The sequence below is a fragment of the Notolepis coatsorum genome, assembly GCF_963971535.1.
Source record: "Notolepis coatsorum genome assembly, chromosome: 19".
In the NCBI taxonomy this organism is placed as follows: Eukaryota; Metazoa; Chordata; class Actinopteri; order Aulopiformes; family Paralepididae; genus Notolepis; species Notolepis coatsorum.
Window position 1 is genome coordinate 19,543,448 of NC_140183.1, and position 18,759 is coordinate 19,562,206.

The 18,759-nt window shown below is 48.6% G+C and overlaps 1 protein-coding gene across 1 annotated transcript in view; it reads left to right on the forward strand.

Moving 5' to 3' along the window:
• Positions 1 to 18,236, forward strand: part of LOC311246414 (protein spire homolog 1-like) — a gene marked incomplete at both ends in the record, with an annotated part of 110,340 nt that extends 92,104 nt beyond the window's left edge. Inside the window, 8 exons of the mRNA XM_084336571.1 lie at positions 7,950 to 8,116; positions 9,191 to 9,284; positions 11,398 to 11,543; positions 13,871 to 14,008; positions 16,655 to 16,725; positions 16,898 to 16,925; positions 17,515 to 17,804; positions 17,981 to 18,236. Of these exons, the coding sequence (XP_084192697.1) occupies positions 7,950 to 8,116; positions 9,191 to 9,284; positions 11,398 to 11,543; positions 13,871 to 14,008; positions 16,655 to 16,725; positions 16,898 to 16,925; positions 17,515 to 17,804; positions 17,981 to 18,236 (1,190 nt within the window). The remainder of the gene's footprint in view (positions 1 to 7,949; positions 8,117 to 9,190; positions 9,285 to 11,397; positions 11,544 to 13,870; positions 14,009 to 16,654; positions 16,726 to 16,897; positions 16,926 to 17,514; positions 17,805 to 17,980) is intronic.
• Positions 18,237 to 18,759: the final 523 nt, after the last annotated feature.

The window sequence follows — 18,759 nt, forward strand, 5'->3', positions numbered from 1 at the left end:
ACTCAACTTAACTTAACTCAACACAACTCAACTTCACTCAACCCAGCTCAACTCAACTTCACTCAACTCAACTCAACACAACTCAACTCAACTTAACACAACTCCAACTCAACACAACTCAACTCAACTTAACTCAACTCAACACAACCCAGCTCAACACAACTTAACACAACTCCAACTTAACTCAACTCAACTTAACTTAACTCAACACAACTTAACTCAACACAACTCAACTTCACTCAACCCAGCTCAACTCAACTTCACTCAACACAACTCAACTCAACACAACTCAACTCAACTTAACTCAACTCAACACAACCCAGCTCAACACAACTTAACTCAACTCAACTTAACTCAACTCAACACAACCCAGCTCAACACAACTTAACTCAACTCAACACAACCCAGCTCAACACAACTTAACTCAACTCAACTTAACTCAACTCAACACAACCCAGCTCAACACAACTTAACTCAACTCAACACAACTCAACTCAACTTAACTCAACTCAACACAACCCAGCTCAACACAACTTAACTCAACTCAACTTAACTCAACTCAACACAACCCAGCTCAACACAACTTAACTCAACTCAACTTAACTCAACTCAACACAACCCAGCTCAACACAACTTAACTCAACTCAACACAACCCAGCTCAACTCAACTAAACTTGACACAACTCAACTTAACTCAACACAACACAACTTAACTTAACTCAACTCAACCCAGCTTAACTCAACACAACACAACTTAACTTAACTCAACTCAACCCAGCTTAACTCAACTTAACTCAACTTAACTCAACACAACTTAATTCACCACAACACAACTTAACACAACACAATCCAACTTAACACAATTAAACTCAACACAACTCAACTTAACCTAACTCAACACAACTCAACTTAACTTAACACAATCCAACTCAGCTCAGCTCAACACAACTCCTAACAACCCAACCTAACTTAACTCAACACAACTCCTAACAACCCAACCTGACTTAACTCAACTTAACTCAACACAACTCCTAACAACCCAACCTAACTTAACTCAACTTAACTCAACACAACTCCTAACAACCCAACCTAACTTAACTCAACTTACCTCAACACAACTCCTAACAACCCAACCTGACTTAACTCAACTTAACTCAACACAACTCCTAACAACCCAACCTAACTTAACTCAACTTAACTCAACACAACTCCTAACAACCCAACCTAACTTAACTCAACACAACTCCTAACAACCCAACCTAACTTAACTCAACACAACTCCTAACAACCCAACCTAACTTAACTCAACACAACTCCTAACAACCCAACCTAACTTAACTCAACACAACTCCTAACAACCCAACCTAACTTAACTCAACTTAACTCAACACAACTCCTAACAACCCAACCTAACTTAACTCAACACAACTCCTAACAACCCAACCTAACTTAACTCAACACAACTCCTAACAACCCAACCTAACTTAACTCAACACAACTCCTAACAACCCAACCTAACTTAACTCAACACAACTCCTAACAACCCAACCTAACTTAACTCAACACAACTCCTAACAACCCAACCTAACTTAACTCAACACAACTCCTAACAACCCAACCTAACTTAACTCAACTCAACTCCTAACAACACAACTTAACTTAACTCAACTCAACCCAGCTTAACTCAACTTAACGATAGGTTATGTAGATAACCTAGTTATATTAGTATTGGCTAAGCGTCCCGCTCTGAGCCTTACGAGATACTCCTATCTCCTGTGATACCTAATGTATCTCCCACGAACAAAAACACATGCACCCCACCTGTATGGGGCCCCGCCCCTTATGGTGGTACCGCCCATATAACCATGACCCTGGTCATGAAACACCCTTCCTCGCCAAAACCCGTCCCAGGAAAAGATCCCTCAAGAGGGAACTCAGGGCGCGCAGAGCGGGACGCTTAGCCAATACTAATATAACTAGGTTATCTACATAACCTATCGTTATATTTCGTATTGCATCGCGTCCCGCTCTGAGCCTTACGAGATAATGGGGAAGAGCGGGCGCGAGACCCGACAGATGTACCCCCTGAGGACCCGTAAGCCCACATCAAGGGGTGCGGGGAGCCCTGTCACCCCATCCTTCCTAACGAAGGGGGGGCGCAGTCAACTCCACCTGAATGCGAACAAGAGGGAGCCAGAACCCCTTGAACACACCGTACAGGCGGAACCACGTGTGACTCAACACACTGCGGCCCATACCCATACACTCCTGCTACCCGACCAAAGGACCCAGACCCCAGAACCGCCTGGGAGACAGAACCCCCGGTCATGTCCATGAGGAAAAACCTTACAAAGGAGCCCGGGGAGGACCATGAAGCTGCAGCACAGATGGCCTCCACCGAGGCCCCACCCAGGAGAGCGGCAGAGGCAGCCACCCCACGAGTGGAGTGCGCCCTGACGCCCCCAGGGGGATCCTGCCCAGCCAGCGTGTAGCAGAGGGTAACACCCTCGCACAACCAATGGGACAGGCGCTGCTCCGACAGTGCCTTACCAGCACGAGCCCCACCGTAACAGACAAAAAGCTGGTCGGTAACCCTGAAATCCTGAGTACGGCTGAGGTAAATCCCCAAGCACGGACTGGACATGACAGGTGAAGGCCCGCATCTAACTCACCAGTGTGAGGAGGAGGACGAAACGCCTGAACCACAATATCCCGGGAGCGGAAGGAACTCCGATATTCTTAGGCACGAAAGCAGGATTAGGTCGCAGAGTGACACCGCAATCGGTCCGAAAAGACAGGCACTCTGGATGTACCGAGAGAGCACAGAGCTCACCTACGCGTTTAGCGGAAGTGACAGCCAGAAGGAACGCGGTCCTGAAGGACAGCTGTCCCAACGGCGCCCGCTCGAGCGGCTCAAACGGGGCCAAGGACAACCGACCGAGGACCAATTGAAGATCCCAAGTCGGAGCCAAGGAGCGTTGCACCGGCTTAACGCGTCGAGCGCCAAGCAGGAAACGCTTCACAAGAGGGTGGCTGAACAAGACATCCCCTCAAACCCCTCATGATAGGAGGATATAGCTGCTGCATATACCCTCACCGTCGAAGCCGACAGTCTATCAAGGAGAGACTGGAGGTAACTAAGGACAGCAACCAGGGGGCAGGAGACTGAGTCCTGGCCCCCCGCCTTACACCACACTTGGAACATACGTCATCTGCCCGCGTAAGCGCGACAGTGGAGGGAGCATGCGCATTCCAGATGGTAACACCATCAGGATCAAGAACCTGCGCCCCTCAACGTACCCGTCCCAACAACTGACCTAACAGATGTATGGGGAAGAATCCCTGGCGGCACGGCATCGGTCCCAGACCTGCCTGGCCATGTCCAGACGCAATCCTCACCCGTCAGGATGAGGGCCGCCCCGCGACAGTACACCTGCACCCACATTCTCCCTGCCGGGGATGTGGGGAGCCCTTAGGCCGCGCAGATGGAGGACGCCCATAGCCAGCCGCCCGCCGCCTGGTGCAGACAGGGGGAGCGTACTCCTCCCTGTCTGTCGATACACGACACTGACGTCGTATCGTCCGTCCTGATCAACACCATTTGTGGACCAGAAGGACCGCTTTCAACACCAACACATTGAACGTAGCGCAGACCGGGCAGCATGGTTTGCCAGCTGCCCCCTACTGCGTTGGCCCGACGCATCACCAGCGAGGGAGGCGTCGGTGAAAACGCGACGTGAGACAGCGCCGTAACCGTCCTAGGACGGAACCTCCCGAGCGTGTTGACAACACGCTCTGAGATGGATGCCCATAGCCCTCCAACCGTTGACTGGGAAGAGGAATACTCTACATCCAGTCTACAGCAACCCCAGGCTGGTAGAGACCTGCCTGGTACGAGACCTGACGATCCACCTTGACCGCGAAGGACCAGAACGTCATCAGGGCAGAACACTCCGTAACCCCGGATGACGCAGAGGCCCCAGTGCGGCCTCCACGCACTTGGTGAAGATGCGGGGAGCCAGAGAAAACCGAACGGCAGCCTCTGGTACTCATACGCTAACCCTGCAAAGGAAGCGTAGGTAAGCCCTAGGATGGAAGATCGGGGATGCGCATACGCATCCTACAGGTCTATGGAGGAGAACCAGACCCCCACCTGACAGTGTTCAACAGGTAGGAGACGATCCAAAAAATGCTGAACCTTCCCATGGGACAGGTCCAGCCTGGGTCTTACACCCCTCCCTCCCGACTTCTCGGGCAGAGAACACCGGGAGGAGAACGCCACGACGATGGCTTGCTTCGTCCACAGAGATTGGATCTCGTCGACCAGAGCTGTCCCTGCTGGAGCCCCCGACAACAGGGTCTGTACCAAACCTGAAAACGGGTGGGGTTGTGTAAACACAAGTCCCCGCCTCACCATTCTCTCCATCTACCTCGACATATGGTACTGCCGTAGTCATATGTGACGACACTCCCAACGCACCCGCCGTCACGTGGCGCAGGTCCGCCAGGAACTGTAGATAGTTGGCCCGGTCCCCCCCGCTGTGCGAAGACAACCCTGGAATCGTGCGAGGAGCGCGTTCCGCGTCGGAACACCTGACCCTGACACCACCCACGAGGCAATCGCACCCAAGGGGGAACCCCGACAGAAAAGGGCCTGTCTGATACGGGGGGCTTCCGATCAAAAAAGCCCCCCCACTGAACACCCCTCCAGAACATGCTGAAGGAGTTGTTCTGCAGCCGGACATGCAAGGTGTAAGGCCCCCATGGGTTCCTACACACCGTAGCCCTGCAGTGATATCACTACCACCCCAAACCATGTGAGCTGCGACCACTTGCCAATATTCCAGGAGTGGGAGCACCAACATGATACCTGGCCTGGCGAAGGCGAGGCCGGGGAAGCCCGCACTGTGTGCCTCAAAAGGTTTCGAGCCCCCCTGCTGACAACACTTAAGTTGACAGACGTAACACCAGGCTCAACCAACACAGTTCAAGGTGTGGGAGCCGCTTGACAGCACAACATTCTCACGGACAGACCCAGGCTCAGCCATCAACTGGGTGTCAGCCCCTGTCTCCATGAGAAGCGAAGAATGGGGCCGCATACGCTTCAAGAAGGTTCGCGGCCCGCAGCCAAAGGAACACACCCAGAGCCCCGCTTCTGAGGGTAACAGAAAGCGGACTGAGCGGGGAGCGGGCTGCTCGCGGCAAAATGACGACGGAGTGGTTTACCAACACCGAAATCACCCAAAATGGCCGATCCCTCGGCCGCCAAGACTGTCGGCCTCGCGATACCCTGTCGATTCTCCAACCAGGGCACCACTGGCGGGGGAAACATGGCCGCCTGTTGAGGGCCCCGTCATCGCCGCTGACGAGGCCGTGCTCTCTCTTCTTCTGGCTGCGCGGTGTGAGGCGGTGTAGGGCCTAGGACAATACCGCCCGCGCTCCAGCAGAAGACCAAAATCCCCTGCGGAGAGGGGAACCCTGAGCGGTTATAGCTTGCGGCTGGGTCAAAGCTAATAACGTCAACAACCTTGCGCGATGTGTCGACGTCGGCCGGCCCTCAAGGCCCCCCACCAGACACCATTTCTTTAATAGAAAAAACACCAATTCGAACACAGTTCTAATCGTTGCCAATTCCATACCGTGGCGGTACAAGCCTTAACAGCCCACCAGCCACTCGCCAGGCCGACCCATGGTGTCGGCCGGGCGGGGCATTGTTTCAATATATCAAAAACAAAGGACTGACGTTAACATGGAGCACCAGTGGTGATTGCAAACAGCACCCTCCACTGTGGTGTGGACCATGAAAAGGTTAAATGAATAAAAGAGCTAAACCACAAAAACTGTAGAATGAGCAAACCCATACACACAAAGTTTAAGGGGAGACGGACCAGACCCGTCTTCATTCAAAATATTCACAACAGAACACCAGCCCTAGTTTAGCCCATTTACCAAAAAAGGTAAACAAAGCCCCCCCCCCGCACTACTCCCCCAGTATACCGATTGACCGTCAGTATGAATGGTTTGAGAGGAGAGAAAGCTGTAGCAAGACAGACCTTCTCATAGCAGAGTGACAAAATGAAACAATAGCCCCCTACACAGGGCCGCCCCAGGAGATGGGGGGCCTCGCGTCTAAAAACGCACAGGGCCTCACATTTCTCCCAAGCGGCCCTGCCCTTACACTACTGCAGCCTAACGCCAGGCAATGTGGAACCCAAGACAACAATTGCCTGTGCACAGACACGCAACATGTTTACCATGTCGGCTGGACCCATAGCCCCACTACCCGACGCCAACCCAGATGGGAACACCGTTCAACAAACCCCGCCGGAACACAAGGTAATACCTGGCTAGAACCTAGCCACGACCTACCCCGTTGTCAACCCATTTACCCGAAAAAGGTAAATAGAACTCAAAACCCCACAACAGCTACCGACTGACCTTCATTGATGAACCGGGCAAGAGGCGGGAGAGTGACAACATCTCACGGCGGAGACATTAAAACAGCATAGCAATTAGCAGTAGTGATAGCATGCGGCAGTAGCGATAGCATGTTAGCATAGCTTTAGATGTTTTAGCAGCACGCCCAAGACAGCTTGGAAACCGTTCCCTGCAGAGAACGTTCACCAAACCATCTTGCCCCTGGCGCCAACACACAACAAGGTTGTGTTAACAACACAAACCAGCATTACTAACACTAATACCCATGCCTGAAGACACAGGGCCTACCTGAGTACAAGCTGGCCCGACAGCCAGCCTTGTACAGCTGAACCTCGATGTGCAGTCATCAAACGAGGAACATCACAGGCCCGTCGTGTCGCCGAAAACATGCGTCGAAGATGCCAGGGGCCAGCAACCTCCGGTAAGCTTCCAACATTATTAATCTTCCTTAATCTTTTCATTCCGCTAGCTCGTATGGTGCACGCATCCAATACGCTGGGACGAAAATAGAGGAAGGGTGTTTCATGACCAGGGTCATGGTTATATGGGCGGTACCACCATAAGGGGCGGGGCCCCATACAGGTGGGGTGCATGTGTTTTTGTTCGTGGGAGATACATTAGGTATCACAGGAGATAGGAGTATCTCGTAAGGCTCAGAGCGGGACGCGATGCAATACGAAATATAACTCAACTTAACTCAACACAACTTAATTCACCACAACACAACTTAACACAACACAATCCAACTTAACACAATTAAACTCAACACAACTCAACTTAACCTAACTCAACACAACTCAACTTAACTTAACACAATCCAACTCAGCTCAGCTCAACACAACTCCTAACAACCCAACCTAACTTAACTCAACTTAACTCAACACAACTCCTAACAACCCAACCTGACTTAACTCAACTTACCTCAACACAACTCCTAACAACCCAACCTAACTTAACTCAACTTAACTCAACACAACTCCTAACAACCCAACCTAACTTAACTCAACTCAACTTAACTCAACACAACTCCTAACAACCCAACCTAACTTAACTCAACACAACTCCTAACAACTCAACCTAACTTAACTCAACACAACTCCTAACAACCCAACCTAACTTAACTCAACACAACTCCTAACAACCCAACCTAACTTAACTCAACACAACTCCTAACAACCCAACCTAACTTAACTCAACACAACTCCTAACAACCCAACCTAACTTAACTCAACACAACTCCTAACAACCCAACCTAACTTAACTCAACACAACTCCTAACAACCCAACCTAACTTAACTCAACACAACTCCTAACAACCCAACCTAACTTAACTCAACACAACTCCTAACAACCCAACCTAACTTAACTCAACACAACTCCTAACAACCCAACCTAACTTAACTCAACTTAACTCAACACAACCCAACCCAACCTAACTCAACATTTCAGATTCATCTCAGGTGTTTTCCCACTTGCGTCTGATTGGTCCTCTCCTGTGTGGCTCTATGCAGATGACTATAGTCCCAACATGTCCAGGAGGACGTCCAGCACTCGCTCCCTGGCCAACGGCTCAGGCCCCTCCAGCTACGGGGCCTCGGGGTCCCAGTCCGCTCCTCCGAGGAAGAGACTCCTGAAGGCCCCCAGCCTGGCTGAACTACTGGACAGCTCTGACTCCGATGTGAGTGTGTGTTATTCAGTCTGTGTGTGTGTGTGTGTGTGTGTGTGTGTGTGTGTGTGTGTGTGTGTGTGTGTGTGTGTGTGTGTGTGTGTGTGTGTGTGTGTGTGTGTGTGTGTGTGTGTGTGTGTGTGTGTGTGTGTGTGTGTGTGTGTGTGTGTGTGTGTGTGTGTGTGTGTGTGTGTGTGTGTGTGTGTGTGTGTGTGTGCGTGCGTGCGTGCGTGCGTGCGTGCGTGCGTGCGTGCGTGTGTGTGTGGCTAGAGGGGATGACGTGTGTGTGTGTGTGTGTGTGTGTGTGTGTGTGTGTGTGTGTGTGTGTGTGCGTGCGTGCGTGCGTGCGTGCGTGCGTGCGTGCGTGCGTGGCTAGAGGGGATGACGTGCGTGCGTGTGTGTGTGTGTGTGTGTGTGTGTGTGTGTGTGTGCGTGCGTGTGTGTGTGTGTTAGGATAATGGAAATGGTATCACAGATAGAGCTAAAGCACAATGCAATACAGGGCTAATCTTACTGTACATAGACAACACGGCATCATCAGAAAACATGAATAAAGTACTTATCGACCACAGGAAAAAAGGTACATAATGTACATTATGTTAGTATAGCCATAAGTAATATATTTGTATAAGTAATATATTTACTTTTCGTATCGGCAAAAGTCCAAAGCAAATTTCTGTGACCGGGAATCGAACCAACAATGATTGTGGTTGTGGGCGAGTTCTCTCCCCACTAGACTAATACCACCCACCCACCCTGATACAAACCCAATACTATGACGATGATTTGTTAGGGTTAGTGTGTCTTGGTAGTCTTGAGGTAAAGGCACTTGCCTCCCATGCAAGGGAACTTAAAGTAAAACAATATGTAATATGTAATATATGTACTTATTGTAATACATAGACATTGTAGATTTCCGTAAATACGTCAATATATCACTTAACTATAACATAACATACAATATGTACCTTTTTTCTGTGGTCGATAAGTACTTTATTTACATAAAGTTGTTGCTATATGACAGGAACAGTACAACAGTGCAACACCTAAAGCCATGAAGAAGTAATGACTGCTGTTTCTGTTCAGGACGACACTATCGGCCGCAGGTCCATCAGCAGCTCCAGCGTGACCACATCCCTGATGGACGACACTTCTCCTGAGATGGCCCTGGGGAAGAAGAGTGAGTAGAGACACCTCCTTCTCCTCCTCCCCCTTCTCTTCGTCCTCCTTCTCTTCCCTCTCCTTTTCTTCCTCCCCCTGTTCGTCCTTATCTTCCTTCTCTTCCTCCTCCTTCTCTTCCTCCCCCTTCTCTTCCTCCCCTTCCTCCTCCGTCTCTTCCTCCTCAGTCTCTTCCTCCCCCTTCTCTTCCTCTTCCTTCTCTTCCCTCTCCTTCTCTTCCGCCCCATTTTCGTCCTTATCTTCCTTCTCTTCCTACTCCTTCTCTTCCTCCTCCTTCTCTTCCTCCTCCTTCTCTTCCCTCTCCTTCTCTTCCGCCCCATTTTCGTCCTTATCTTCCTTCTCTTCCTACTCCTTCTCTTCCTCCCCCTTTTCTTCCTTATCTTCCTTCTCTTCCTACTCCTTCTCTTCCTCCTCTTCCTCCTCCGTCTCTTCCTCCTCCTTCTCTTCCTCCTCCTTCTCTTCCTCCCCCTTCTCTTCCTCTTCCTTCTCTTCCCTCTCCTTCTCTTCCTCCCTCTTCTCTTCCTTCTCTTCCTACTCCTTCTCTTCCTTCTCTTCCTCCTCCTTCTCTTCCTCCTCTTTTTGTCCTTCTCGTCCTTCTCTTCCTCCTCCTTCTCTTCCTTCTCTTACTCATCCTTCTCTTTCTCACCCTTCTCTTACTCCTTCTCTTCCTTCTCTTCATCCTTCTCTTCCTCCTCCTTCTCTTCCTCCTCCTTCTCTTCTTCCTCCTTCTCTTCCTTCTCTTCCTCCTCCTTCTCTTCCTCCCCTTCCTCCTCCGTCTATTCCTCCTCCTTCTCTTCCTCCCCCTTCTCTTCCTCTTCCTTCTCTTCCCTCTCCTTCTCTTCCTCCCCCTTCTCTTCCTTCTCTTCCTTCTCTTCCTTCTCTTCCTTCTCTTCCTCCTCCTTCTCTTCCTCCTCTTTTTGTCCTTCTCGTCCTTCTCTTCCTCCTCCTTCTCTTCCTTCTCTTACTCATCCTTCTCTTTCTCCCCCTTCTCTTACTCCTTCTCTTCCTTCTCTTCATCCTTCTCTTCCTCCTCCTTCTCTTCCTCCTCCTTCTCTTCTTCCTCCTTCTCTTCCTTCTCTTCCTCCTCCTTTTTGTTCTTCTCTTCCTTCTCTTCCTCCTTCTCTTCCTTCTCTTCCTCATCCTTCTCTTCATCCTCCTTCTCTTCCTTCTCTTTCTCCCCCTTCTCTTACTCCTTCTCTTCCTTCTCTTCATCCTCCTAATCTTCCTGATCTTCATCCTCCTTCACTTCCTTCTGCTTCTCTTCCTCCTCCTCCTTCTCTTCTTCCTCTTCCTCCTCCTTCTCTTCCTCCTCTTCCATCTCTTTTTCCTCCTCCCTCCTACAATGATATTGGGATTGCTACTCCTGATCAGTGTGATTAAAAGAAAGAAACAAACTAGAGATCAAAGAATTGATCAACACATTGATCTGAACAACAACACATTGATGTCAACAACAACACATTGATCACATACATACATCCAACACAAGTACTAAAGTATTTAAGTATTTAAGAGTTTGGTTGCACTTGAATACGTATTTTTTTCTATCTTGTTGCACAAAAATAAAATCTTCGAATAAATATGATGATTGCACTGGTATGAAAAAAGAGTTCACAAGAATAATGCAGAATAAAAAACGATTGCACACAGTATGAATGAATGTAATTATTGTACTAAGGCCGGTCGGGTTCTCTAGCAGGCAGTCCACGTGGTGTGTGTGTGTGTGTGCGTGTGTGTGTGTGTGTGTGTGTGTGTGTGCGTGTGTGTGTGTGCGTGCGTGTGTGCGTGCGTGCGTGCGTGTTTAGTGTTCTTACGGCCCTCAGCGGTAGACACTGTTTAATCTGGTGATCCAGCCTAGTAGACCTGCAGTGTCTGCCAGAGGGCAACAGGTCAAACAAGTGGAATCCTCTAGAATGTTCCTGGTCCTGCTGAAGCAGCGGGAGCTGGAGATGTCTTCCAGGGAGGTCAGAGGAGAACCGATGAGGAGGACACTAGATACGGAAGGGATGATTAATAGGGCTTGTCAGTCGAGTCACAGGAATATAATCGAGTCTTCAATAACGTTGAACTCTCTCTCTCTCTCTCTCTCTCTCCTATCATTCTATCAACTGTAGCTCCTCCTATGTTCCTTCCCATCTCCTCCACCCCCCAGCCGGAGAGACGACAGACCTCCCAGCAGAGGAGACACTCCATAGAGAAGGAGACGCCCACCAACGTCCGCCAGTTCCTGGTCCCCAGCAGACAGAGCTCCAAGTCTCTGGTGAGTCACAACTCCTTTCTACCCAAAAGACCCTGGTTAAACACTGGGTTACCAGGGGTCCAGGAGAAACTCACGGTATAATTGTTCTTTGAAATTGAGTGAGGGTAGAGCTAAGTGTCACTGGCTAACAACTAACAACTGGCTAAACCAGGCTTCAGATCAAGGGAGATATTAGGCTTCAGTTGGACGAAGACAAGGAGAGAGACAGAGAGACGTGGAGGAAGACAGAGAGACCTGGAGGAAGACAGAGAGACGTGGAGGAAGACAGAGAGACCTGGAGGAAGACAGAGAGACCTGGAGGAAGACAGAGAGACCTGGAGGAAGACAGAGAGACCTGGAGGAAGACAGAGAGACCTGGAGGAAGACAGAGAGACCTGGAGGAAGACAGAGAGACCTGGAGGAAGACAGAGAGACCTGGAGGAAGACAGAGAGACCTGGAGGAAGACAGAGAGACCTGGAGGAAGACGGAGAGACGTGGAGGAAGACAGAGAGACCTGGAGGAAGACGGAGAGACGTGGAGGAAGACAGAGAGACCTGGAGGAAGACAGAGAGACGTGGAGGAAGACAGAGAGACGTGGAGGAAGAAGACAGAGAGACGTGGAGGAAGACAGAGAGACGTGGAGGAAGACAGAGAGACCTGGAGGAAGACAGAGAGACGTGGAGGAAGACAGAGAGACGTGGAGGAAGACAGAGAGACGTGGAGGAAGACAGAGAGACGTGGAGGAAGACAGAGAGACGTGGAGGAAGACAGAGAGACCTGGAGGAAGAAGACAGAGAGACCTGGAGGAAGACAGAGAGACGTGGAGGAAGACAGAGAGACGTGGAGGAAGACAGAGAGACCTGGAGGAAGACAGAGAGACGTGGAAGAAGACAGAGAGACCTGGAGGAAGACAGAGACGTGGAGGAAGAAGACAGAGAGACGTGGAGGAAGACAGAGAGACGTGGAGGAAGACAGAGAGACGTGGAGGAAGACAGAGAGACGTGGAGGAAGACAGAGAGACGTCTCGAGAGACGTCTCGAGTCTCGAGCCTTGATGCATTCAATGACAATAATGCTGCCTTCCCATCAGAGTTCAAATGGTAGACGATACTGCCATCTGGTGATATTTGATCGACATTGCAGTTCGTATGTGGCTGTGCCAAAGTGATTCAGATCGCTTCTGGCGAGTCTGTAGCGCAGGGATCAAAGGAAAAATATCAAACGATCTAATAACATATATATACGTGATTGCCGTTCAACGCATGGCGAGCAAACACGTATATATGCATGGTTGGCGCAGATTGAGTTAATCATATTTTCCTTTTGTTTGTTCTAAGACAATAGCATTTGCCATTTACAGGGGCCAGTTTCTAATTGCAGCCACCCGTAGGTGCTCTTTGAGAGTGGTTTTGAAGGAGGGTAGGGATCAGAGCATGTGAGCGGATCGGGGCGAGAAATCCGCTCTTCGCTCGAGACGGCTTGTTCCGCTCCGCTAATCGATCATGTTGACCCCGCCCCCAAGTCGCTCACCGCTCACCTTCATTTATGAATCAAGCGATCCCCGCTCCACATCGCTCCACAGCTCGCTCAGCAGATTTTTTTTTTGGAGCATGAAATTAGCTTGATTTGACCAAACTACAACAGTCTACACCCCCTGGGCCCCTTAACAATTGTTTGTATTGAGCCGTATTGTAATTGTACCCATTCTGCAATGTTAAATAACGTAATATCCATTCAACTAGCTCTACTAAGCGATGGTAGCTAGCCTAGCCACAATGCTATGGTCGCTGCCATTCACGTTAGCATGTAAGCTAACATCAACAACAATGGCGGAATATACTTTGGTCTAGCAGGATGTGAGTGACGGTTCACCCTTCTCATTGGTTGAAAATGGCTTTCATGTTTGTACATCGCCACCTGTTGCTTTGGCATTGTACTACATGTATATTACATCAGTGGAGCGGAGGAGAACTCTTGCTCCGGAAGTCGCGCCGACCCATTTTAAAACCCACTCCGCTGCTCACTTCAAAACCACCCGCTCCGCTCCCCGCGCCGCTCACGCGCCGCGCCGCTCACATGCTCTGGTAGGGATTCACATTCCTTTACGGCTATGGGTAGGGCTTTCCACATTATTGTGGCATGATTGCGAAACGTGTTTAGTCCCTTGTTTGAGGCTGTGACTGCTGCTCTCTGCTCTCTGCACACTGAACATTGAGGATGAACACAGGCCAAATGTACCCCCGGGCCCAGAGGAGGGTGGGTGGGTGGGTGGAATGACAACAAGCGCCATTATGTGTTCAATATGGTGTTGTCATGGTAACTCACTGTATGTGTGTGTGTCCCTACAGGAGGAGTTCTGTTTCCCAGTAGAGTGTCTCTCTCTGACAGTGGAGGAGGTGATGCACATCAGGCAGGTTCTGGTGAAGGCAGAGCTGGAGAAATACCAGCAATACAGAGAGGTTTACAACGCTATGAAGAAGGGCAAGGTGAGACCACACACACACACACACACACACACACACACACACACACACACACACACACACACACACACACACACACACACACACACACACACACACACACACACACACACACACACACAATATCCAAAAAGCACAGTTCCTCTCTTACTCTGCCCCCCATTCATACTTACTATACCACTGCTGCTAAAAGTTTTGCACTAAGTTCTAGTTTACCTCTATATTTACATTCACTCATACATTCACTTTTTTTAGCTACTGTCTACATTGTATATAGTCGGTCGGACCTAGCACATTTGCCGCCCTAGGCGAGCTTCACCACTGCGCCCCCCCCCCCCCCCCCACCAAAATCAAAACATCTTAACCCTTTCACTGCCGCGCTACCAAACGGTTAACCATTTTCACTGCAACAATACACAGAAGGTTAACCCTTTCACGACCGTCGGTTGTGTGATAGTAAAGGGTTAACCCTCTGTCGTGTGGCAGTGAAAGGGTTAACAGTTATACAGTAACGTACTGCACCTTTATTTTGTACAAGCAAGAACAAGAGCTAAGAATAAATGTAAAGTGCACACTAAAGAATTAAAACAAATAACACACAATAATAATAATAATAACAATAACAAACAATAAAAGAATGTGCAAATTTGCTTTCAAAGAAAATTAAGAAGAAATGTAAAGTGCACACTAAAGAATTAAAACAAACAACTTAGCTAACAATCAATAATAATAATAACATTAACAAACAATAAAATAACGTGCAAATTTGCTTTCAAAAAAAATTATGTATTGTAAAATATGTTACACATATATAATCAAAATATAATATGCTAACTAAACAAACAAACAAATAAATAAAAATTACAAATTCACTTTGTCTGAAGAACTATTTACATTCCACTACCTATCATCACACTTCAAGGTTAGCCTGTAGCTCCTACTGGTTTCCATTTACAGTGCAATCCTTCTGGCTTTCCTCGCTGCAAAGTCATCAATCACATCATCATATGAAATCTGACCACCAACCTCATGGTTAATACTGATTACAGCCAGACCACTGAGGCGTTCTTGAGCCATGGTTGACCTCAGGTATGTTTTCAAGAGTTTTAATTTGGAAAAACTCCTCTCGGCTGAAGCTACTGTTACTGGTAGCGTTGCACTGATCCGCAGAGCAATACACAAGTTGGGATATATTTCTGTGAGCTGCTTTGTGTGTATGAATTTCAACAACTCAAGAGTTGTCATGCTCTTTGATGGCAAGTCAGGTACATTTTCCAACTCCTGAGCCAGCTCCTTCTCATCCAAATCAGATTGCCCTCCATGGTTTAAGGTGTGTACAAGTGCCTCTGCTTGCTTCATCAGCTCTTGGTGTGGCATGTCTTGGAAGTTGTACAAAATTGCATACCTTTTACCTTGGCACGTTTCTCTTCTTCTTCTTTTCTTCTCTTTTTATACTGCGACCCGGATGGCTTTTGTCTCTTCATAGTTCTCTAACATTAGTCTTTCTTTCCTCGTTGCTCAATTCTTTTTTTTTATCCACTTTTTCTCCAAATTATTAAATGTTTCTCCCATCCCAATTTAGCCGTGCCAATTCTCCCCTCCCCTGTCTTGAACGTTGCTCACATGTGCCCCCCACTGGCCGATTGTAGGGAGGATAGAAGCCTGTCACATGTCCCCTCCGATACATGTGCAGGCAGCCAGTCGCATCTTTTCACCTGCCAGCGCGGACTCTCATTTTGGCGAGGAGTAACGTGTAGGAGGCTCACACTGCCCCCGCCATTTTCCTGTCTCTGCTGTGCAGGCGCCCCAACCGACCTGTAGGAGTTGCTGTTTACAACGTCCAGATTACCACCCATCGACTACCCACCCGCTAACTCTGCCAATTGAGTTAGTATGACAGCCGGCCCAAGCCGGAGTCAACGCCGACAGCCGGATTCGAACCCGGTGTATCTTGCGTTTGTGACAAGCGCAATGTCCGCTGCGCCACCCAGCCGCCCTCGACGCTCAATTCTATAAACACTTGACCGATACCCATCAATGCACAGCGCTCTAGCATGTTCTGACTGTGAACACCTAAAGCTGAGGCTCAGACCGACCGACCGTTTTCGATTTTTGGCTCATTTGGCTCATGTTAGAATTTTTTTTATGTAAAAATAATGGTTGCCGATATAGAGGGGGGCGCCAAAACTGGGGCAAAAAAAATATATTTATATAAAAAATTTAAACATTTAAAAATTATCGCCTGTAGGAAGCTCCGCCCCTTTATGTTTATAGTGTAGTACTATTACTTTATGTTTATATTATATTAGATCTTGTTTTTTATATACACCGTGGGAAGGGGGAAACGCAATTTTTTTTCTCTGTATGTCTTGCACATTACGAGAGGTGACAATAAAGCTGACTTTGACTTTGACTTTGACTTTGACACACAGAGACACACACAAACACAGAGTTTAGCTTCAGCTCTCAGTTCAACAGTACACCGTTGTTGCGCTCTCAGTTCAGCTCTCAGATAGATTGTATCTTCGGACACAACACTAGTGTCAACCTTTGTTTAAGAGACAGAATATGACTCTTGACTTGCGATATTTGTGATTTACACGTATTTCATTGTTTTAATCTTTTTCTTTTATATCATTTAAATTACAGCTTTGCTTCTGTTGTCGAACCAAACGGTTTTCTTTCTTCACGTGGTCGTACACCTGCCAGTTCTGCAAGAGGTAAGACAATGTTGATTAAGAGTAAATATGATGTGTCCTTTGATTCAGAAGAGTCCCTAACGGTCTGACATAATGTTTCTCTCTCTCTCTCTCTCTCTCTCTCTCTCTCTCTCTCTCTCTCTCTCTCTCTCTCTCTCTCTCTCTCTCTCTCTCTCTGTCGTCTTCCTCGCAGGCCTGTGTGCTCACAGTGCTGTAAAAAGGTTAGTCATTCACACACCACAGTTCACACACATCCACACAGCACAGTTCACACACATCCAAACAGCACAGTTCACACACATCCACACAGCACAGTTCACATATCCAAACAGCACAGTTCATACATATCCACACAGCACAGTTCACACATATCCACACAGCACAGTTCACACATATCCAAACAGCACAGTTCATACATATCCAAACAGCACAGTTCATCCATATCCACACAGCACAGTTCATACATATCCAAACAGCACAGTTCATACATATCCAAACAGCACAGTTCATACATATCCACACAGCACAGTTCATACATATCCACACAGCACAGTTCATACATATCCACACAGCACAGTTCATACATATCCACACAGCACAGTTCATACATATCCAAACAGCACAGTTCATACATATCCAAACAGCACAGTTCATACATATCCACACAGCACAGTTCACACACATCCACACAGCACAGTTCATACATATCCACACAGCAGCGTTAGAAACAGGAACATGAGGAACCACGTTCTGCCATTCTCACGTTCTCACGTCCTCACGTTCTCACGTTCTCGCGTCCTCTCTTGTCAGATGCGGCTGCCGTCGAAGCCCTACTCCAGCCTGCCCATCTACTCCATCGGCTCCAGCAGCACTCTGCCCAGGGAGCGGGTAGCAGCCATGGCCGCCGTGGGGAAGTCCCACTCTGTGGCCGGAGCTCCAGCGCCGTCCGTGGAGGTAGCGGGGCCCTCAAGCCCCACTGTGAGAGGAGCAGCGCCAGGGCCACCCACCAGGGAACCACCAGGGGGCGCCACAGGCGGGACTAAATCTGGAAGGTCCTCCTCTGGACACCAGCGCCCGAGCCTTCAGAAGACCATGTCCAAGTAAGACCATTATTTATATATAGTTTGCCTAGACTGTTTGTGTTTAATAGCCGAGTGATGTTGGCTGCCAAGATTACTCTGTAGTGGAGTGCGGCATGTACAGCTTTAGCTACACTTTCAGTAGTTTAGATAAAAGATTAAAGCATTTTGTTCCTCGTGTCGTGTCTCTCCGTCAGGCTGTCGAAGCACGGCTCGCTGAAGTCTCACGATGAGATAGAGCTTCCTCCTGAGCTGACTGAGGACTGGGCCTCCATGGAGGTGTGTGTGGACTGCAAGAAGTTCATCCACGACATCATCTCCTCCAGCAAGCACAGCCTGTCACTGGCCACCAAGAGGGCGCGCTTAAAACGCAAGACCCAGTCCTTCTACCTGTCGTCGCCCAGGGGCAAGGACGACTACCGACCCTCGGAACGAACAATCAACGAGATCTAGACCTTCTCTTCTTTCTTTTCTGTCCTGTTCCTCTCTGTCTCTCTCTCTTTCTTTCTTTCTCCCTCCCTCCCCTCTCTCCCTCCCCTCCCCTTCTCTTCTTTCTTTTCTGTCCTGTCTCTATCTCTATCTCTCTCTCCCTCTCTCTCTCTCTCTCTCTCTCTCTCTCTCCAGCTGCTTCCAGCTCGTACAGTATAGTCACAGTTCTGAAGCCTGAACAGCTTATATAGGAGGTTAGATGTACTGTCTTGTTCAGTCTCTTGATGACATCACAATACACTGGTATGGACTGTGGTTACCATGGAGACGTTGTGGTGCTTGTTCCCATGTCCTGGTCGTATACTATAGTTCCCACTGAAGATTTTAGATGTTCCAGTAACTTCTTGCCAGATACAGTATGATACAGAGGAGTGAGTCAGTATGAGACAGAGATGGAGGAGTGAGTCCGTATGAGACAGAGGAGTGAGTCAGTATGAGACAGATGAAGGAGTGAGACAGAGGAGTGAGTGAGTATGAGACAGAGATG